Here is a 24,406-nt window from a genome sequence, read left to right as displayed (position 1 = left end):
ATAAAGGAACGACCCCATTGGGATGGATCAAATATTTATACATTTCGACTAAATGTACTGGATAAAGATTTTGAAATGATGATGAATAATGAATCACTTTGGAGTTCTGGAATAAAATGTAGGGAATGGATAACAAACAGAAAATGGAGAGAAGGCTACCCACTTGATGAAACGCATGAGAAATACAAAATATATTCCTAATGAGCATAGCTATATGACTAGTAATTGCTTCTTAATTATAATTATGCTCATTATTTCAATATGGAATGTACGTGGTATAATGTCTAGCACGCAGAAACTAATTGAATTGTTACCAGACACAGATCTATTTGTTATCACTGAACATTAGCTTTGTACAAAGAATCTAACGTATTTAGATAAATGACATGACGATTTCAAAGTAGTTGCCCTACCTACTGAAGAGATACAACAATGCTTTAGAGGCAGTGGCGGGGTTACTGTATTTTATAGATCATCACTATGCAAAGTAACCACATTACAAAATGAGTTCCCAAATATTATGGCGGTGAAAGTCTTAGTGAGAGAGTTGGAACCTATTATTTTAATTGTAACCTACTTTCCCTCGACAACTAGAACTGATGATGCATATGACATATTTTGTGAAAACGTTTTTGATGTGTATGATAGGTATTCTGCTGAAAATATATGCATAATTATAGGCGACATGAATGCAGATCTTGCGTGAAAAATCCATCAAGAAGAGATCTTGCTCTCAAAAAAAGAATAGAACAGAGAATCATAGTTGCTACGTTGGTGATAAAACCACATGAACATTACATCACGTATAGATCAAAAGACGTGTCACGAACGTCCACACTTGATTATATATTAATACCTGAAATAATCAAAGGTGCTGTAAAAAGACACATAGTAAATGACAAAATTGATTTCTCAATATCGGATCACCTACCTATTATAGCGGCACTTGCAAAAGATATATTGAAGGAAAATAAAAAGACGTGTATCTCCAAGAATGAAATTGAACTTGGCAAATCCATTAGAAATGAACATGTATAAATCTGATGTTAGTGCATTCTTGAAGTTCACCTACGAGTGTAAAAAGGTAGAAGATATAGAGAAGTATAATGAATTGATAACTAAGAGTGTAATAACTGTATCAGACAGATATATTCCAAAGTCCGAATTCAAATCGCACTTGAAACCATATTGGGTGAAAAGTGGGCTTGAAAAATTACATCAGAATATGAGAAAAGCACGCGGAGAATGGATCAAAGCAGGAACAAATAGAAGCACAGAGTGTAACATCAAAAGAAAATACAAAGACACAAAAAGAAAGCTTAGAAAGAAACATAGGCTAGAGAAAAAGGTATATAAAAAGAGTGCATATTTGAAGAAATAGAAAAGGGTGCAGAAATGGGAATAAACGAATTATATGCAGTCAGACGGGAAAATAGGAAAGATAAATCGGATATTGGTAATATTGCATTTCGAGGAGTAAAATCTAATAATTTGGATGAATGTGTCAATCTATGGAAACTATATTTTTCTGAATTAAGTAGTACAACAGATGAGGAACATAATGATTGTGTCAAAATGAAGAATATGTACGAAGAAAGCAAACTAGAGACTGATAACATAAAATGTAATAATATTACAGAGGAAGAAGTGTTGCAGCATATCAAGTCTCTAAAAAAAAAAAAATCACCAGGCATTGATTGCGTATCGAATGAGCACTTAAAGTATGGTGGAAAATATTTAATCAGACATTTAACTGCCATTTTTAATTATATAATCCAGTATGAGTATTTGCCTAATGTATATAGATGTGGGATGATTATACCGATATACAAACAAAATGGTAAAGATAAAAAGGATCCGGTGAATTATAGTGGTATAACATTGACATCTTTTCTGGGAAAATTGTTTGAAAAAATATTGATGACCAGAATTCAAAAGTATTTAGACAAAATAAGCTTTCCACGTCCTTATCAATTTGGATTTCGTAAGGAGGCTGGAGCTATCTCCACTGCATTTACTCTTCAAGAATGTTTGATGTACTTTAATAATCATAACTCTAATGTATATGCTTTTTTCTGGATAATTAAAAGGCATTCGATAGACTGTGGCATTGTGGACTACTAAAAAAACTAAAAAATGTTAGGAATTAATGCAAAAATATGGAGAATAATCGCCCACTCCTACACACAGCCAAGTGCCTGTGTAGCGTATAGAGGATGTATATCGGACACATTTCCATTACGGAGAGGCGTTGGTCAAGGGCGTGTAATGTCAGCTTTTTTATTTCTCGTGTACATAAATGACCTATTGAATGACCTAGTAATGAATAATTGCGGGATAACTGTGAATCAGATGAACATACCTGTCATGCTTTTGGCAGACGACACTACTCTGCTAAGCTCTACGTTGAATAGATTACAAATACTCGTGAATACAGCTTATCAGTATGCACAGAAATGGAAATTGAAATATAACTCTAACAAGAGTAATTGGATGATATTTAGTTTTAAAACAATGAAGTGTACTCATCAAATGGAATTACTTTGAGATCACAGAATATTCCTAGAGCAAAAATAGTGAAATATGCAGGAGTTACAATTTCACAACCAATGAAAACTAATGATCGTATAGTATATTCCTACGATAAAGCTAAACGTGTAACAAACTCACTATACTCAATTGGATTAAATGCAAATGGGATGAATCCTATAGTTTTGTGAAAGTCTGGGAAAGAGTTATATTGCCGTCTGCTTTGTATGGCTCAGAACTCTGGTTTAATATGTCATATCAGGGCATTGAATCAATGGAGAAAATACAACGATATTTCGCCCAGAGAGTACAAGGTTTCCCTCAAAGGTCACCTATTGGATCTACATCATGCTTGGGGATGATATCAATGGAAGCTCGCATAAATAAGCAAAAACTCGTATTCCTTGGTCGCATGTGTAGAACATCAGCAAACTTAACTGCTAAAAAGGTTTTCCTCTGGGCTGTTGGAAATTTGATTTTTGACCCCCAACATAGCTACAACTCTTTTATATATGATGTAAATACTGTACTCAGAAAGTATGATTTAGAAGACTATCTCAACTACTTTATTTTCAATGGAAAATTTCCAGACAAAATAACATGGAAAAACTTAATTGGGACAAGAATACAGATATTGAGGAGAGAAAACTTGAAATGAGTATCAGAAATCCATCAGAGGGATTCGGTAGATTTTAAAAAATTAATCCAGGACTAAAAATGCATCATCTATGGAAAATAGCTTACACTGACTCAAGCAGAAAAATGGAATATGGGACATTTATTCGTATTGGAGGAATGCAAGCAAGACCTGGACTGTGTCCCCTATGTAGCAAAATGAATCATGGCCGTATTTTACACATTTCGATGAATTGTGCCTTAACCTTAGACGACAGAAACCACTTGATGGAAAGTCTATTTTGGTATATGCCTCCAGTGATTTACCGTGATTTCTGTGATCAGATCGATGATGTTATACTGATTATATTACTTGGTGGTTTAAATGACATATCAGAACGTTTAGAACTTGAGGCATGGATAAATGTGATCAGACTATCTACCAAGTATTTCATTAAGATAAAGGATATTATATATTCGATTCAACAGAGAACTCAGAATATAATGAAAGAAATACTTGTACTGGATTGCAAAGCGATTAGGAAACTAACTATTTTTGTTGTGAGGATACATTTTCAAATGTTCTATCATATATATATATATATATATATATATATATATATATATATATATATATATATATATATATATATATATATATATATATATATATATATATATATATATATATATAGTTTAGTAATGATATTAATTTATTTATTCGTTTGCTATTGGAAATAATTCAGAGGAATTCATAAGTAACGAATCCACTATTTTTGTGATTCTATGTATTTCTTTGCATTTCTATACTTTGTCCTAAAATCTTCAGACAATGGAGGAATAAAAGAATATCATCATTATCATCTTCATCATCATCTCTCTCTCTCTCGCTCTCTCTCTCTGTGCAACGAACGCGGAAGTTGAAATGTTGTAGTACTATTATATACCTTGCTATTAAATCGAAAGTAGAACTATCCGCGTTTTACATTACAACCAACATTATTAAGGGATTATTTTTATCAATCTCATGCAGAGTACAGATATTATATGAACCATATTATATCAACCATATTATATCAACCATAGTATATGAACCATATTACATCAACCTTTTTGTAGCAAAAATTAAATAATTCACATATTGATTCGTAAGTATATGGTTAAAGAGACGAATATAACAAAATGGTAAACTTATTACATTGGGCACCGAGTACTTAAAAATATATGCAAGCACAACGAGTTTACGGTGTCTGTGTCATAATATATCGAGATAGTGTCCTCTTCGACCTCAGAATTATGAACAGATACAGTGCTAAAATGAATATATGCATGATTTCTATCCCCATTATTTAACGCGCTAAACGTATAATTAAATACCAAATCACTCAACATTGTTAGTTTCTTTCTCCATTATCAGCACATGGCTTTACAAAACATCTATATAAAAAAAAATATAAACTTATACGAGAAAAATTATAAAATTGACGCACATTTAAATATACTAGCTGAACTATGACTTTTGACCTCACCGTCGTGTGCTATTACACCGCAGATAATGTGTCTGACAAAAATTAAGTACATTGACCCTGGATAGAATTAAATATGGAATTGTTCTTTCGCAAAAGACCTCTTAGGTTCGAATAGACCTGAAGGGTCAAACAATCTGAATAGGGGAGTACTGAGTCCAGGACCCACTTTTAAGCTAAGAGTTACTATCTGTTTTTTTTAAAAAAAAGTTATAAATATACGAAAAACAAAATTGAAGTCTCTTTCTCTGACTCTCTTGTTCAAGACTATATTAAAGGAATGGCCTTTTCTGGACTATGTTAAAGGAATGGCCTGTTCCAGGCTATATAAAAGGAATGGACTTTTCCATGCTATATTAAAGCTCTGGCCAGCTCTGATCCAGGTTATATGAAGAACTGGGCTGCACACCGCTTCGGTGGCCTAAGTGGTTAGAGAGTCCGCTTCAGATGCAGGATGTTGTGGGTTCAAATCCAGGCCTAGTCATACCAAAACTTACAAAAATGGTACTTGCAGCTGAATCGCTTGGCTCACAGCATTAAGAGGTTAGTGCTATGACTGGTCAGCCTGGTGTCAGGATAATGTGACTGGATAGGACATCATGTTACATGTCTGCAGCATGATGCCCCAGTTCTAGACATCACTATAAACTGTCACACTGCCGACATCGCAGCGATATGTCTGACAATTTTTTAAAGCTTAGTTAAACATCCAAATTAGCAGATACACAAGGACTGGCCTGTTCCACGCTATATTAAATGATTGGCCTGTTAAAGGCTATATTAAATGACTGCCCTGTTGAAGGCTATATCCAATGCCTGACCTAGTATGGGCTACATTAAATGACTGGCCTGTTCTGGTCTATAATAAAAGACCGACCTGTTTTAGACTATATTAAATAACTAGCCTGTTTAGGCTGTATTAAATGACAGGACTGTTCTATAGGCTGTATCAAAAGACCGACCTGTTTTAGAGTTTGTTAAATGACTGGCCTGTTCGAGTAAATATTATTGAACTGGCCTGTTCTAGGCTATATTAAATAACTCGCCTGTTCCATGCCATATCAACTGACTGACCTGCTCTAGGGTTTATTTAACGACTGGCCTGTTTAGACTTAATTTAAAATTAACAAAAAATGGCCTGCTTTCGGCTATATTGAACGACTGGACTGTTATGGGCTGGTCTGACCTCAATGACTGGCTTGCTGTAGGCTATATCGACTGACTGGGCTGTTTCGTACTATATTAAATGACTTTCCTGCTGTAAACTATATCAAATGACTAATAAATTCTCGTTCTGTATGAATTACATGACTTGAATAAAGCAAACAACGGGATAGGAGAAGTTGGAAACATGGTTTTAATAAAATGTAGATAATTTAGAACAATTAGGTTTTTGTCGATTTGATTTGTACAATTAGTTTTTTTGTCGATTCCTTTGTATATCTGCTAAGAAGCATATATTTAGCGTTCCACCTCATTTACTTCAAGACGAAAGTGGAAATTCATGCGCTAAGCCCAACTCGACATATATGTATCCGAGTGCGGAGAACACCATATTCGCTATAAGAACAGAGAAATATACTTGATAATTACATGTAATACAGACAAATTCGGATTTACTTGGGTTTCTTGCAAGAGAAGATCTGTAAGTAAACGTTTATTCTTACGTATAAAGTAATATCGCACATAGTTACCTATACAATTCTATTGTACATATTTACCTATGCAGTAATGTTGTATATAGTTACCTATACAATTCTATTGTGCATATTTACTTATGCAATAATGTTGTATATACTTTCCTATACAATTATATTGTACATAAATAAAAACAAAATGGAGACTATGCTTAATTGCTTCATATTACGTTAAATTAGTTCGTTTGTTAATATTTTTTTACTCTGAAAACGTCGTAGATTTGACCAATCTACACCTTCATAAAATCAAGGTTATACATCATTACTTGATGTCATCCCTAGCGATGCTTCTAACCAGTTAAGATTCCTTTTTTACTTTTCGAGACCAATTTTCAGTTTACTGCCAATAATCAGCCTTAAAACTAATTTTATTTTTTCTCTCAAAGAAACTACAGCATAAATCGTTATCTTGTACCTTTTCTAAAATAAAACCTACATTGAAAAGAGGTGATCGTCTATTGAACCAATTTTCGTCATTAAAGTTTGTGTACCCTTATTGCTTATTACACCGTGTATATTGGTCCTTTAGTTTCTAATGAGCATAGCAGAACTATACCTTGAAATTATTTTAATTGAAAAGAGTACCTAAATTATGGCATTGTAATCATCAAAAATTAGGTCCAAATATTTAATTAACTTCCATTTAAATATGCAACTTATTATATTTTTTCACTTTCCAAAACCTTCACCAGAAAATGACAGTTGAAAACATTTTTAAAATAATTTTAACACAACACCTATAAATATACATGAGCACATGCACATGTGTCTTCAGACGAAAGTGTTCACTATTGTCATTGAAGCGTAGCCTCACGTTTATAACTACATATTTGGAGGGGGATAATTCAAGACAACAATCTTCATCTTTTGAACTGAGTCAATTTTTTGTGAAGTTTTGAAAAGATAAAGAAAGAAAATTGCTTGCTCTAGAGGCATTTGACTGTCAATAACTATTTATGGTTTAAGTAGTGTAATATAGGTACTCCAATTAGTTAGAATTAATTACAATTTAGAGTTTCTGCCATGTTTATTCGAAGTCATATGGCCAAAATGTTACATGGTTTAATGACCAAGAAAGGAGCATAAACCATAACCTTTCCGAGCTTAAATATATTTGAGTTATTTGTATATTTTCTATAACTGCATCCCATGTTTCCAACTACGTTTGTACGCCTAATATCTACGTAGTGGTAACTTTTATGCAAGGCTTAGCAAGAAATGACAAATTGCTGTCCACATTTCTCAAACAGATGGATCTCAAGAACGTTAATGTTATCCATGCTATAAATACAGTTGATATGCATGACGTCTTGCTCTTTTCATTCATAAATGCGTATGTTTATTTCAACCGTCCAAAATACGTAAATGTAATAAAATAATGGTACGTGGTCATTTATCTATTGGTCTCCTAGCGCACAAACACAAACTCTTCCCGTGCTTGCTCTGCGAGCTAGTGTAACAAGTTTGATTGATTGCGAAATCCGCTATTAATAAATGCGTGTGAAAGTCGAAGTTACTATGAAAACGACCAATAGAGCTAGTTGCTGACTGATGCCATGACGAGAACTAGTTTCTGAATGGAACCATAATGTGAACTAGTTACTGAGCAGAGTCACGACGAGAAATAGTTGCTGACTAGAGCTATGGCGGGAACTAGTCGCTGACGTGAGCCAAAATGAGAGTTAGTTGCTGACTAGAGCCATGGGGAGAACTAAAATCATGACAGAACAAGTTACTGACTTGAGTTATGACGAGAACTAGTTGCTGACTTGAGGTATAACGAGAACTGGTTGCTGTCTAGAGGTATAACTAGAACTAGGTGCTGTCTAGAGTCAAAACGAAACGTGATTGCTAATAAGAGTTATGACTATAACAAGTTACTAACTAGAGTAATATGAAGAACTAGGTGCTGTCTAGAGTTATGACGATAATTAGTTGCTGTTTAGAGTTAGGACGAGAATTAGTTGCTGTCTAGAGTTATGACGAGAATTAGTTGCTGTCTAGAGTTATGACGAGAATTAGTTGCTGTCTAGAGTTATGACGAGAATTAGTTGCTGTCTAGAGCCATAACGAGAACAAATTACTGACTTGAGTTATAACACGAACTAGGTGCTGTCTAGTGTTATGACGAGAATCAGTTGCTGTCTAGAGTTATGACGAGAATTAGTTGCTGTCTAGAGCCATAACGAGAACAAATTACTGTCTAGGGCCATAACGAGAACAAATTACTGACTTGAGTTATGACGAGAACTAGTTGCTGATTTGAGTTATGACGAGAATTAGTTGCTGTCTAGAGTTATGACGAGAATTAATTGCTACCTAGAGTTATGACGAGAATTAGTTGCTGTCTAGAGTTATAACGAGAACTAGTTGCTGACTAGACCCATTGCGCACAAAGATTTTATTTTTCATAAAATGAAAATAATTATTTTATTTGACGGATACGCAGAATAGCGTAGTGAAATTACTTTGAAATACACTCGAAATATTTGATTATTATGCCTTTGGACTTGTATATTTATATTCGTAACGTGCTATATCAGCCTCAAACGTTATAAATGTGACATCTGCGTATCACAAATTATATGAAGGATTATAACGGTATAATCTATATATCTAAATTCACCCAATTTGTCTACCTGTCTATTTGAAATGATACAAACTATCTAAATTCACCCGATTTGTCTACCTGTCTATTTAAAATGACACAAACTATCTAAATTCACCCTATTTATCTAATTATATTCACCTAAATTATCTACCTAAATTAACCCTATATATATATATATATATATATATATATATATATATATATATATATATATATATATATATATCTTAATTCACCCGATCTACAGCACATCAGTCGGTAATTACGTAAGCAGTTATGAACGGAAATTAGCAGGTGTAAAACAATGAATATTCATACTATATATGACAGGGAAGTGGTTTTTCGTGAACTTCCTACCGTCAGCAGTATTAACAAGCGGAAAACCCAAACATGTGTAGTTTCGAACTATATTGTTGTTGTTGACTTGTTATAAGCAAGTCAATCATGGTAAAGAGATTACTCTGGTACATATCGACTATTGAACAAAATGAGAATTTCGGGACAACTAGACTTTGTTAGCACTCAATGACATATGTTTCTTGAAAACCATGTATGTTACCTCATTCATAACAGTTGCATATTTTACAATATCAGCACAGCTGAAAGTCGGGAGACGGTGGGACTGTTCATATTAACCCGCCCATAATTTACATAAATAATAGAATTCTCCTCCCAGTTAGCGATGGCCTCTCTATGGAATTACTTAGCTATAAGTAACACCTCAACACCGTGTAGGTTATCCTGAAAAAAATCGGAATTTGTATGGCATGTGTGTCATATTTATTTCAGAGATGTGGAATGCTTTCTAAACGAATACAAGTATACTTATTTAATGGCATAATACGTCTATAAATTCTAAAACTCATCTTATGTTATATGGTGCTTTCCACACATTGTATGAATATACAGACATTTAATCAACTACCATTTCTTGGTCGTTCTAGACGGAACGGAGGTAGCGAGAGTATTCCACCCCTACCCCTTAAAATTGAGCGGTAAACAATATTTTCTGGAAAGGCTTAAAATGTAGGATCTTCCTGCGGTTTTTCCCTCCATTGTGACTCCAGTAGTTGGAGGGCAATCGATTGAATTACTTTACCATCTGCACTTAAATAGGAACAATGGAAGAATACATGCAGTGTACAGGTATATACCTCCATGCCTATCAACAAATAACTGCCAGTAAATGGACCGGAAAATACAGATATCGGATTGCTTTCTGTTAGGTAGCAAATATATAGCGAATTGGGAATATTCCATGGCAGAAGCTGGTCCTTCAATGGCTTAGTTCGTGTCTTTTATCAAATTAATTTGTGTTGGACAAATATTTGCATTGTCTTAGATTCAAAGCATGAGGTTGAAATAGATAATATGTACTCTACAGCGAAATGTTATTTTTAATACATTTTCTTTATTCCTGCTTATATTCCGAAATCGGACATTAACAACCAAATAATAAAACACTATTACGACACAGCAAACTCGATCTAGGTTCAGATTATGAAAAAGACTGCTACCAGTTTCTATGAAGTTTGCAAACAAGCAATCTTGTGGGGGACTGGACCTGGGGTGCCGATTGGTCTAAAGCGCTCTCCTTTAGCGATCACAGTCATCTCACCTCTGTCCTCATGGGATTCGGGTCTCGGGCTTGGCCAGTGTGAGTACGTGAGGAAGCTTGACAGTAGCTTTCAGTGGATCAGTGATTCTTAACGGGGTTTTCCCGGGTTCTTCTTCCAACAAATATACTGGCCACCATATTATGGTCTATTGTTTGCTGAAAAATGGCATTACACCCAGAACAACAATAATAATATTGTGTTTTCTTGTGCCTCGTATTGCCATCATAGACAGAAAATACTGCCCTTCCTCAACAGGAAAAAGATTCTTCACAAAAAAATGTTACCATGTTATCATGTCCGTTTGTTCACATCAAGTTGTCTATTTATCCATCTATGTATCTATCTATGTATCTATCTATCCATCTATGTATCTATCTATCTATCTATCTATCTATCTATCTGTCTGTCTGTCTATCTATATATCCATCTATGTATCTATCTATGTATCTATCTATCTGTCTATCTATCTATGTATCTATCTATCTCTCCATCTAGCTATCTATCTATTTATCTATCTATCTATCTATCTATCTATCTATCTATCTATCTATCTATCTATCTATCAGCCCAATGTTTTGGCACAATATAATGTGTGCAACAAACATTCCATGATAACCAGAAATAACCCAACTTATTTACAAATTATATTATAATTATAATAACAGCATAATCTGAAGTTTATATTTTAAATATGTTAAACTCCACATACGGCATGCCATAAAATTCAGTTGTTGTAAGTGCCAGATATAACAATTTCATGAATATTCATAACAGTATAAGACGGAGGCGTGTTTATCTTTGGACTGACTGCAAACTCGATTAACAAGTAGGGTTTATTACCACATTTTTCCCTTGTCTTGCTTTGTATGGGTTAGTCTTGGTAAATAGGTGTAATTTACATGGATCTGTACATGGTATTGAATCCAATGGTACATTTTTGACTAACCTGACTCTGTTAAGTACTTAATTCATGTCATGAATTTGGTGTAGTTTCGCCTCATTGACTACCTGTAAGATGCACATAGATATATATACCAGCAATAAATTGGTGCAAATTAAAGGAAAGAGATTGCAGGTATCGAGATTCTCTCGTCGTTAACTCCATAAAGTTTGTAATTTGCTCACTGAGACAAAATGACTGAGACTTTTGCTCATGTTGGCATAAAAAAATCTTAGTATATAATTGTATATGCATATATTGTCCAGGTGTCAGGTTGAACACTGCATTCATAACAAATACGTCAAAATATAACAGGCGTCAGGTTGAACATTACATACATCACAAATGCTTAAAATATAGCAAACATACCACACAGAAATCTATGATCAATTTTTGGGGAATACGGTTAATATATGATGTAAAATACGTGACTAAAAAATGTAAAATGTATCGGGCCCCAGCCACCATTACCCACCCACCCCCCGCCCATTGCTTAGAGCCAGTTTAATACGCTGTACAAATAAATAATACATGACTTACAAATGTTGTAGAATTTCGCGCGCACTAGCCACAACCACCAACACCACCTCCATTGTTCGGAAACTACAAAGTAAAATGGCATAGAGCCAATTTAAATATTTTGCTAAGATGTAGCTTGTGGTTGAAGCATATACAAGTGTGGCGGTGGGTGTCTTTATACCAGAAAGATTTTGACTCATGTAACGCATTGGTAATCGAGATTATATTCTTTAATGGTTATACTACCTCTCAGCCAGATGTACATGGTCTCGACTGCAATTACTTACAACTGTGATTAACAACATATTCAGCGCAACAACCTTTGACATTATACAATGTAGGTAGTTAAACTATACATTTATGTAATATGTGTTTGTAAAAGAGTTTATTTTAGGCGAGTACTATACTTCTAATACTATTTTGACTGGGTAAGTGGATGTTTAGAGATTTTTCAACTCCTGTTTATTGAAAATGCACTTGTAAGTTGTGTCCTTCTTTTCGTACATCTACTAATAATTGATCTCATACTTGGACGTGGACATGTGAATCAGATATGTCATAACAAATATTACAATGAACAGCTTCATATTCTGATCACCCAAGAAGGTTTAATATTTACCTAATTGTAATTTGACATGCATAGTTTGGTGGTCGTATCCTTGTTTGTACAATGGAGTAAGTAGGTCACCTAGACAGTAAAAATATGAATTTTATAACACTGCATTTTGTGTGGAAATTTTCATGAAATGATCACAATTTACTTAACTGTATTATGTCAATCACCATGATGTTTTTGCCAAACGGATAACTGCTGATTAAATATAGAAAAGAAGGTGACTAAGCAGTTAGCATAAAAAGTGTATGGTATCATTTTTACATATATACTTGACAATTATCAGAGCTACCTGTAAAACTTGAATGATAACAACTTTTGTATGGTTAATAGTTTAAAATCACTTTTCTATTTCATTGTGAAATTCTCTGAATATTATGTCTTAAATGCGGTTGTGTAAATTTGTAGATAGTGTACTTTCAGATTAACTGAATTTATAAAGAATGTTAGAGCTTGTTTTCTTGTGTAGACAACAAATGTTCCTTCTGTCATAAGAAATTTCACTGAACTTTCTCTATTTCATAGATGAATATCGTATGGGTTTTTTTTCTTATAATTTATAATTCTGCAAATGCATAGCACAGTTTTAAGTATTGTTTTATTCTTTGTTTAATATATTTTTGTATGGCCTCTATATGATAAAAAACCCAGACGTAGTGAGCCCATCGACATCAGCATTAATACAGTGTTAACATTCTTGGCAAGTCACTACGCCAGAGCTAGACATTGCATTTCACTTGTCTTTTTAAATGGAAGTGAATTTTAAGGTGCACATACAAGTGATTTACCATTTTCAGAAGAAGGCATTCTACTACAATAATGAGCAGACCAGGATTTCTTAAAAAGATTGAAGATGCTAATATAAATAAGGCAAGAACATTGCGTCAGAGGATTGAAAGGGATGTGGATCGTGGACAAGTGGACAAAAAACAGCCATTTGCTCTGCAAACCTTTGCTGCATTCCAGTCTCGTTTGATCAATTTTAATGACTACCCTGTTGACTTCCGTAACTACTTTGAAGAAAGCTTCCTGGATATGGACCTGCTGCGGGAGTTGGAAAGGTCAAAAGTCATCAATTGGTGTCGGACTGCAAAACTACTGTACCCACTCAAAACAACAGGTTTGAGACAGTCTGTATACCATTGTATGTGCATTTGTATCATTATACTTTTATTGCTCCCATATTTCAGGAACATCTGTAGTAATACTGTACATATTTACACCCAATATGTAACAATACTGTACATGCTTACTCTCAATCTTTAGGAATACTGTACATACACTCAGTATGTAGGAATGATGTACATAATTCCACATAATATGTAGGAATACTGTATATACTTACACCCAGTCTGTAGGAATACTGTACATACACCCGATCGGTAGGAATAATGTAAATACTTACAGTCAGTCTGTATGAATAATGTACATACTTACAGTCAATCTGTAGGAATAATGTATATACTTACAGTCAATCTGTATGAATACTGTTCATGCTTACATTCAGTCTGTATGAATACTGTACATACTTACAGTCAATGTGTATGAATACTGTACATACTTACATTCAATCTGTATAAATACTGTACATACTTATACCCAATCTGTATGAAATGTACATACTTACAGTCAATTTGTAGGAAATGTACATACTTACAGTCAATCTGTAGGAAAATTACACACTTACACCCAATCTCTTGGAATACTGTACATACGTATACCCAATATGTAGGAATACTATACATACCAACATGTTGGAATACTGTACATACTCACACCCAGTCTGTAGGAACTGTACATACTTACACCCAGTCTCTTGGAATAATGTACATACTTACACCCAAATCCGTTGGAATACTGAACATAGCTATACTCAACCCTAAACAATATATACCCTGATTTGCTATTGCATTACGTGTAGGCAGACCAAGGTCCATGCTGTGTGATCTACTGATACAAGTCCTAACAAGCAGAATCCACCCATATATGCTGATGCATTATGTGGCAGCGGATCAGGATCAGCTGACTCTGACTTACATGAATGTATATGGGGTAGAATTGAAGCTTTGGTGCAGCCATGAGAAATGGACTTTAGTTGTCGTGGAAAATCGTTAAATTTAAATTATTTGGAAGAATTCTGACCTTTACCCTGCGATTATTGATTCAATTCAACACGACTAGAATATAAATAAAAAATTAGTATTGATAAACAACTAAACTATTGTCAGTTTTGTACTTTGTATTGTATACGTAATGAAGCCGTGAAATTAAGTGCCAATCATGAAGAAATAAATATAAACTTTTTACTACTGCAAGTTCATATTTTACTGGATCAGTTGTAAAAACAAATAATTTCATATTGTACAGGCTTAATTGATATAAATATTAAAAACGTTTTTTTAATAATAAAAAACAAGATTCACGGCAGATTGCTAGAAAATAGCGAAACTTTTGTAGAAAGGGCTTTGATCTCGTGAAAATAATTAAATTATACCAAGGTAGTTTTGTCATACTTTACAGTAAACTAAATCAATAAAAAATTTGTCTTACCCTTTTCCAGGAGACAGCAACTGTCTCCTTCATGCAGTCTCTCTGGCTATGTGGGCCATCGAGGATACAGAACAGTTTTTGAGGAGACTGGTATACCTTACACTATCAACTGATTCAATGGGAGCCTTTAAACGCCGATGGCTGTTTAATCGTAGACCAAACCAAGATGCAGAAGCAAATTTTCGCCGGAATACATGTGTATGTATGGCATTACATGAACAAGTTTTACCTACATAATTTTTAATGGTATCTTATATAAAGAGATTTCAGCCAAAACAACTAAATAGTGTAACTGCGTTGAAGGCTGTTGACATAAAATATGATGTTATCGCGAAACAGTCAAATTTTATTTCATCTTATTATATAAGATAATTATGAACATTATTATTTCACTCACCTGGCCAAAACGTCGAATGAGCACACGATATGACCCTGCATTGGTTGCGCTTCATATGTCATGCTTCATCTTTCCGTAAACAACTGCGTGTCAAAACTCTGCAGTCAATATTTTTGATCTGATTTCAGTCACATTTTCAATATGGGATTGTATCATCAACATAATTTACAAGATAGATAATTAGTAGAATACATGCATACTAATGAGTTGATCTTGCATCTAATTGACTAACCTTGTTACTAGTCTATATGTTATATTTCATATTCGATTTGGAACAAACTTTGATAATATATTTAAATGATTAAATTCTCTGATGCGTTCGATATGGAGTGAAATCAATCAGGTGATCTTGCATATGATTGGTTTTATACTGAGGTGATCTTGCATCTGATTGGCTTTATACTACTCTGGAGACTACATATATAACCCGAGTTTGATCACACTTGGAATATATGCTTATACCATGAAGATTTTGGATGAGTTTGATAATTAACGAGAACTGAAAATATTATTTAGGTAATCTTGACTGAGATTGTTACCAGTCTGGAAGCTATAATCTGATTTTGATCACGCTTGAAATATTGGCTTACATCATCAAGATCTTGGATTCATTCGATAATGAGCAAGATCCAAACATACTAATGAGGTGTTTCTGCATTTGATTACCTGGGCTTGTTATCGCTCAGGAGTCCATCTGATTACCTGGGCTTGTTATCGCTCAGGAGTCCATATTTCTGGTTCAATTTTGATCAAGCTTGGAATATATGTTCATATGGCTATTATTTTGTAATACTTTGATAATGAGTGAGATTTACGTATGCTAATGAGGTAACCTTGCGTCTGAATCTTTGAGCTTTTACTACTCTGGAAGCCTTATTTCTGATCCAGTATTGGTCAAACATGGAATAGGTACTCATGTCATCAAGATCTTGAGGTAATCTTGCATATTGAACTTGTGTCCACCCTGGAAGCCATACTTTCATTTCAGAATCTGCTTTTGGAATATATGCTTATGGCATTACAATCTCAGATAAGTTTGTTAGAGTGACATCCAAATAAATTATTTAGAAGATAGCATATCTAATCTGATTGTGATCACATTTGGAATAGTATATACGTATGTCATTAAGATCTCAGATTATGATGTTTTAAATGAATGGGAGCTATGCATATATTTATGAGGTGGCCTTGCATCTAATATGGATATTTGCTTACCAGTCTAAATATTTGCATAATACTTTGATCAAATTTGATCAATATATATATATATATATATATATATATATATATATATATATATATATATATATATATATATATATATATATATATATATATATATATATATATATATATATATATAATCAGGAGTTTGGTCGAGTATGATTATGAATGAAATTAATGCATATTATTTTATGTGATCTTGCATCTGATTGGCTGGGCTTGTCAACAATCTGGGTACACTATTTCCTATTAGATTTTGATCTGATGCATTAAATAATCGTATATTATCAACATAATTAACGAAATAGAGTAGGATCAAGATATACACATATTAATGAAATAATCTTATATTTGGTTGGTTGATACCTTTCATCTGATTGGTTGACTTTATTACCTTCATAGACCGAGAGACTATGATACTCATCCAGTTTCTATGAAATTTGGTCAGTGGGATTACATCATCAAGATCTTTGACGATTTCAGTTATGAGCAAGGGACATTTTGTATTAATTATGACATGTTTACAACAATATTTCTCAGAATTACGCGATATAAAGTTGTGAAGATGGCTTCCCTAGGTTCCATGTTCTTACCATACTGTATAAGACTGCATAGCGAAATGGTCAAATGCTACATTATGTAATCCAGATGAGCGATGTCAGTTCCACCTAAGTCTCTTGGTTTAGTGATACTTAGTACACCAATGTAATTTTACGGCTTAAAGATTATCCCCAAAATATCCAATTAATAAAATGCTACTTTTCTGTCCCAAAATTGTTAACCGATGTTTATGTTGCTTTTTAAGCTCCTGTTGAAATGCATCTTACAAAATATATTGGTAACATAGAAGGTTATAGTATATTTTAGAGACCTAAATCTACAAAACGGTATAAACCATCCCCATTTTGATGCTCTTTGTATTTTGTTTTCTACCATGAACTATACTGTTTCTTCATAGAATGTTTGATATTCGAATAGACTGTGTGCTTTATGATCAAATCTGATTTCAGATAATTGTATATTGCAGGATATTTTGGTGGAATGGGGATCGATTGTGAAAGCTGCAGCAGACATACAACAGCAACAGGAGGAAATGCTGCCATTTGCAATTTTAGAGTCTTTTCATCTCTATGTTTTGGCTAATGTATTACGTCGCCCAATTATTGTTCTTGCTGATAAAAAGGTCCGACATATATTTGGACAAAGCTTACAGGAAAGCAATATCGGAGGGATTTATCTACCTTTGGAGACGGTTCCTGCAAAATGTGTCAAGACTCCCGTTATTATTGGTTACAATATGAATCACTTTGCACCCCTTGTGATGCAGGATGGGGACTCCAGCTCAAGAATCGATGTTGTTCCGATAGTCAGTCATGATCTGGAAATGATGGTGGTGCATTGTTTGCTTCCTGGCGAGGAACCAGAAGTTGTCCGACTACTGGAAAACTACCTTCAGATGACAGAAACTCTGCTTACTGAAACAGATTCCATCAAGCCCATCCTGTTAGTGCAACTTGAGGAAAGGAAATTGCCTGAAGATTTGAACTTAATGGAGGATCTAAGACAAGACTGTGAGAACAAGTTTAGAGAATGGATTGATCGGGAGTATGGTTCAGAAAATGTTGTTGTCCTGACGCAACCAAATCCGGTTGTAACACCAAAGCTCAACTTAGTGGTATCACAGCGTATGCCAGAGTTACAAGATAATAATAGAGGTCCATCTTTAGCCATGATATTGACGCCTGTATCGCCAAGACAAACTCCACAACATCCACAAGTTAACCAACTAGTGTTGAATCACTCCAATAGACAGAAGTGTCTGACAACAGGCTGTATGATGTATGGAAGCCCAGAAATATACAACTTGTGTTCCAAATGTTTTAGGGACTATAGCATTACGTATCACAACCAAGAACAAGCGTTGAAACGTCTACGTGATGCAGTTTGTGTGGCACATTCGGCCCCAATGACAACAATTCCACCACCTGATATCTATATAGACCTATCCATCGTTCCTGAAAAGTGCAAGACTGAAAGCTGTGATTGTCTGTGTTCCCCGACAACACTTCCTTATTGCCATGAATGCTATGCAAAGCAACAGAACCAAAATGTTATCGCTCATGTTTCCATACAGGAATCTGCACTCTTGTTACATAATGAACAACAAGCAATAATTAACAAGCCACACATGGGTGTAAACACTCATCACGTTGGATTAAATATCCAGCAATTAAATGTAGCACAGACTGTCACCGTTCAGAATGGACTTTCTAGAACCTCATCCAAAACAGCTTTATCACACGAAGCAATGCTTTTATCAATGAAAGGTGAAATATGTCCTACAGAAGGATGCAGAAATCACGTGTCTAGGAATACGGAATCAGTGTGTCATGAATGCTATACAAAAATGCAAGGAACTCCAAAACTAAGTCAGCCTGCACAAACTGTTCATGGGCCAAACTATAACACAAAATTTACTAGTTTAGCCTCTGGAGTAGAACCAACTTTTGAAAGTCTTAGGCTGGAGTCGAGCCAGTCATGTATTTATGAACCCGCTCAGTTTATTCTTCCTTCTACAGAAAATGTTGAGACTTCTCCAAGACTGGTTACGCTTGATACTGGTCTGCTTGCCCCTACAATTGTTTCCAGCACCCGAAGATGTAAATCAGAAGGTTGTTTTAATTATGCGATGCCTGGTAATAATGGCCTGTGTGAGGCATGTTATAATAATGTTATGTTGGGTAATGGTGACATACGAGAAAATGAAAACTTTCAACAATTTCAAAATGTTGAGGCCTTAACGGGATTGAGTGGAACGGCAAACAAATGCTTTTCTCCAGGATGTAAAAATATACTTCTGGCAGGGAGCCCTATATACCATCAATGTTACAGAAGCTCAGCATCAGGGGGTATTGACATCAATACAGATCAAATTATGAATATAACTGAAGAGAAATCAACGACTGCTGAAATTCAAGGTTACAGACCTGCATGTGAAAACCTTCCTGGTCAGTGTGTAGCATCCGCTATGACTCCACCATCGCGGACAGTTGAGAGTCAACCAACAGGACAGAATATTACAACCATGACAGAAATGCGTTCTATATCATCTAATGGTTCCTATGTAGAGAAGAAACACCTGTGCGCAACTCCAGGATGTCAGGGCATCCGGTTGAAAAATAAGTTAGATTTATGCTATAAGTGTTACATCAGGGCTACACCCAAAACGGAATCCAGGAGTGGCCTTGACACTGAAAAAAATGCTAAACATGCTCAGAACCCTTCTGCAGTTTCGAGCAGCACCGAAATGTTCTTGGAATATGAGGAGGAGACACGGCTCAACTCTATTGTGACTGAAAAGATGGTATCTTGTGCTGGAATAACGTGCGGTAAACTCATCTATCCACCCAAGAAGCTGTGTGATGAATGTCAGGAGATCCTGGAACGTGCTTACGCTAGTAAATTCAAACAAGGTTGGTATGAATTATTATGTGATACATAGGCCAGCAATGGGTACTTCATTATTAAAGACGTTCCTGGCCACACAGTATCTCTCAGCGAGCTGCATCTTGATATGCCCTCTCTTTGTATGACTTTCATAATTTTAAACACAGAATATCAGACAGAATCATACCATTAATTCCACTGTCATCACTTGAACGTTGTACCCATACACTGCATTTTGCCAACTTGGGGAAGACAATAAAACAGCCACTTCAAATGTCTGTTGTCCAATCTAAAGAAATTGTGGAGCTTGTTCGGTTTTCTCTCTTTACAGCCTTTATGCTGCCTAGTCCATCAGAAGATAAGATTCTAGAATTGAAAAGCCACTTCAAATGCATGGTAAAGCTTGTTCAATTTCCTCATTGTGCGTGTGGTGGACGTGGATGGCCCCTTATTACATGAAAATGTTGTAGCTGCAAACATCTGATACAGTACAAACAAAATATTTGCAAAAGCATTGCTTTTAAATTTGTTGTTGTCTGCAGCGTCTTAAAGACTGGGTGTATGAAGGATCGCCTAAAGGACTGGTATATAAAGGCAGTCTATCAGGATCGAATTGTTTTCACGGTGATCACATTTACATAAGTTCTAAGGAGTGACAAAATCAAATATAAATGTGTAATTGGCATGATAGACACTTGATGGTTATCATGGTAATAAATTTGATTTCTAATTACTAGTATGACCTCCTTCAAGAATTAGATTGTGCAGCAGTCACTTTGTCTATTAATTCATATATGTTTGTTTGACTGTTCTTGTGTCTGTCTTGCCAGGGCTGTACTATTTGCTTTAAATGCACTGGTTGAGACACTTAATAAGATCAGCCTTGTAGTATATATGTATTTTGAGGTGAAAGTATGCAGTACGCCTAAAATATGTTTCTGGAACCAAATTTCCTTGTTCATTCAGTATTTAAATTTTGCCTGGGGACTATTTCCAATATATATTCACATATTGCCCTCAACGTTATGATGTGGGTACCTTTTTAATGACGATGTATTGCATATTAAACTGGGTCAATGTTACCTGCTTAGTATAGTTTATTCAACATTATTTTAAGATGCTGGCTCATGCCACAGACGCGCGGTATCTTTTGAGCTATTGCTCACTAATATCTCAGGTATTGTCTGATCTCCATCACTGACCTGTGGGGAATATCATGAGTTCCTGCCCACTCACAACTCATGCTATTACGAACAATAGATGCAATAAATGTACGGCTAGTATTAAGTCATTAATTGATACATTTACAAAGGACATAAAGTAATGGATACATTGAAGAAAGCTTGGAACTCCAAAGAGATTGGTTATAAACAGTTTTAACTGTAGGCAGTAATTAAAATTATAACATTGTCAGATGCATAGAGCAGAGTTTTCTACATGTGGTTTAATTAACGCAAATATGAAATTATCTTCATATATTCTGAATTTTTTTAAAGAAATATAATTTCAATTTTATGAACCGTAAAGGTACAGCACATTTATTATTGAATATATATATATATATATATATATATATATATATATATATATATATATATATATATATATATATATATATATATATATATATATATATATATATATATATATATATATATATATATATATATATATATAGTGGTAGAGTCTGTGTTTCTTGTAATTGTTCATGTTGTAAAAATATAATTCAGGCATGAGACCAGAGGAGTTGAACTGATCTAGTGCTGCGTGAATATACGCATCTTTCTACAACTGAATGTGCAGACTTATTTATCAATTAATTGCATTTAATATGCAAATTTATTCATGAACTCGTTTTATTTTAGATTTTAGACTTGGTAGACAGAATGTGACAGCTCCTATTCAATCCAATCCAGCACCACAACAACCTCAACATCATACTGCCCCTGTAGTTGCAAAGTGCATTGTACGAAACTGTGATCGCTACTGTGGAGACCCTGCTACAAGAAATATGTGCACAGCTCACTTTGAGTACACTCAAAGAACCATTACCACCACATGTCAACCAAATGTTCCCTTAGCTGAACGGCAGCATGTTCCATCTGTTGATCAACAAAACATACATCATGTCAATCAGAATATGGCTAACCCAAACTCCCAAGACACATATTCTACTAGTGCTAGCGCTAATTTACAGACTTTTCCACACAGGTCAGTGTCACAGGAAGACGATTCCATAACATCTATGACACACTTTGCTCAGAGCCAGAATAGTGACTCAAAATGCATTATCAAGGAATGTTTGAATTTTGGAAGCCATTTAAACCAAGGCATATGTAATTCATGTGCCAGGACACACTTTGATCTGAGCCGTCAAAGCAACTCCAAATGCATTATCCAGGAGTGTACGAATGTTGGAAACCCTTTAAACCAAGGCATATGTAATTCATGTGCCAGGACACACTTTGATCTGAGCCGTCAAAGCAACTCCAAATGCATTATCCAGGAGTGTATGAATATTGGAAACCCTTCAAACCAAGGCATATGTAATGGATGTGCCATGACTCACTTTGATTTAAGCCGTCGAAGCAACTCCAAATGTAGTATCGAGAAGTGTATGAATTTTGGAAGCATTCAGAACCAAGGCATGTGTAATGACTGTCTCGGGGCATATTTAGCAAAAAATAATGTTTCATTCTTGTAGATTTTTTTTTTGTTGCGCATTTAAACAGAATTTTAAAAAAGCTAATATTTATTTAAGACTAATACTCAGATGTAGATACTGGCACGTCATTATGACAATAAATACTTTCATTTGTTAACAGACGGATTCGGACCATGGCTGATTCGGACCATGGCTGATTCGGACTAGGCTGATTCTTCCCAAATAAGCGATGATTCTGCCCAGATTACGGGCTGGTTCGGCTCAAATGCCTGGCTTATTCGGACCATGTAACATATTAAAAGAAAACCATGGAGCATAAGCACACATACCGGATTTACTTTAATGGTTATTACTGCTTTCGCAAACATAGTAAGAAAATGTAAAAGGTTGCTTTTCAGCTTTTAAATCTATATCAGATAGTTATTTTCAAATTTCTAGCCGAAATTAGAATGAAATACAAATGAAGTATGGTATTTAGATTCTTTTAACCGATTTAACTTTCCAATAATTTCATAAAAAGTGTAAACGTTAACTTTTCATAAATCAGGATCGTATTAACATCACATTGTCAAGCATACAAATTGAACCAATGTATTTATTGATTTCTCTTGTAAATCATGCTTTCTTGGCATTACATTTATAAACAAATATTGTATACAGAGCTATTGATGAGTAAAATGACATTATAAGGTTCTTCGCTGTTGTCATTAAATTTGTATCTACTTCTATCGTTGAGTTGTTGTCTTTTGAGTCAAATCTCGAACTAGTAAACCAGCTTAGTTTCGTTGTAACCTTTGAAACATTTGAAAACACGTAATCTAAAGCAAATATTGAACCCTTTAAATACTGAACTCTGAGTATATATTTTTATATTAATACATATAATGGCACTTCCATAAAACAAACGATCGCAAATTATTTCAAGTCAGCATTATATTTTGTGTTCTAGAATGGTGTTAAATTCAGTAAACGGGCAAATGACATCTAAAGTGCTTTAATTATAGCGGGGTTGGTCAAACGAGTTGGACCAATTCATGGTCAGGTGACCCAACTATTAGTGTCTGCAGTTAAATAAATTAAGGCGCAATGACCAAATAAAGTAATAAACAAATGGTGATATTTCTTGATGTCATCTGAGGGTAAACAGAGGAGATACTAATGTCAACAGACCAGGAAGCGCCAGGGACGATTTATGTTACTGTGGAAGTCCCTCGCATAGAAACCTATAAATAAAATTATTTTAAACAATGATATGCTATCTTTTAAATCTTTGTTCTTGTGCAGTATCCACTTTCAATACTAGTATGCATACATTTTTTATAATACAAGTGTCTTTTTGTTTTAAAAATCACTTGCCCTTACTTTAATCCACCTGTCCGATAAGGCCATTTTTTAAGAAGTTTTTGGACACATAGAAAATCAAATATTCTCTCCCTCGTACTTGTGATAACGTT

General features: G+C 34.6%; 1 protein-coding gene and 1 long non-coding RNA gene across 3 annotated transcripts in view; one reads left to right on the top strand and one right to left on the bottom strand.

The window, feature by feature from the left end:
• Positions 1-24,406, bottom strand: part of LOC149789834 (uncharacterized) — a 192,276-nt gene that overhangs the window by 126,832 nt on the left and 41,038 nt on the right. The gene's annotated exons all lie outside the window — the stretch shown is intronic.
• Positions 13,473-23,680, top strand: LOC149789835 (uncharacterized). The gene is made up of 4 exons (XM_089971833.1): positions 13,473-13,789; positions 15,230-15,417; positions 17,868-20,313; positions 22,153-23,680. The coding sequence occupies exons 1-4, from the start codon at positions 13,489-13,491 to the stop codon at positions 22,989-22,991; spliced, it is 3,774 nt and encodes a 1,257-aa protein (XP_089827959.1). The 5' UTR covers positions 13,473-13,488; the 3' UTR covers positions 22,992-23,680.

The sequence above is a fragment of the Sinohyriopsis cumingii genome, chromosome 10 (genome assembly GCF_028554795.1).
Source record: "Sinohyriopsis cumingii isolate HCF-2022 chromosome 10, ASM2855479v2, whole genome shotgun sequence".
Lineage (NCBI taxonomy): Eukaryota > Metazoa > Mollusca > Bivalvia > Unionida > Unionidae > Sinohyriopsis > Sinohyriopsis cumingii.
Note: the sequence above shows the minus strand (reverse complement) of the source record. Positions and strands in the feature narration are given on the sequence as shown.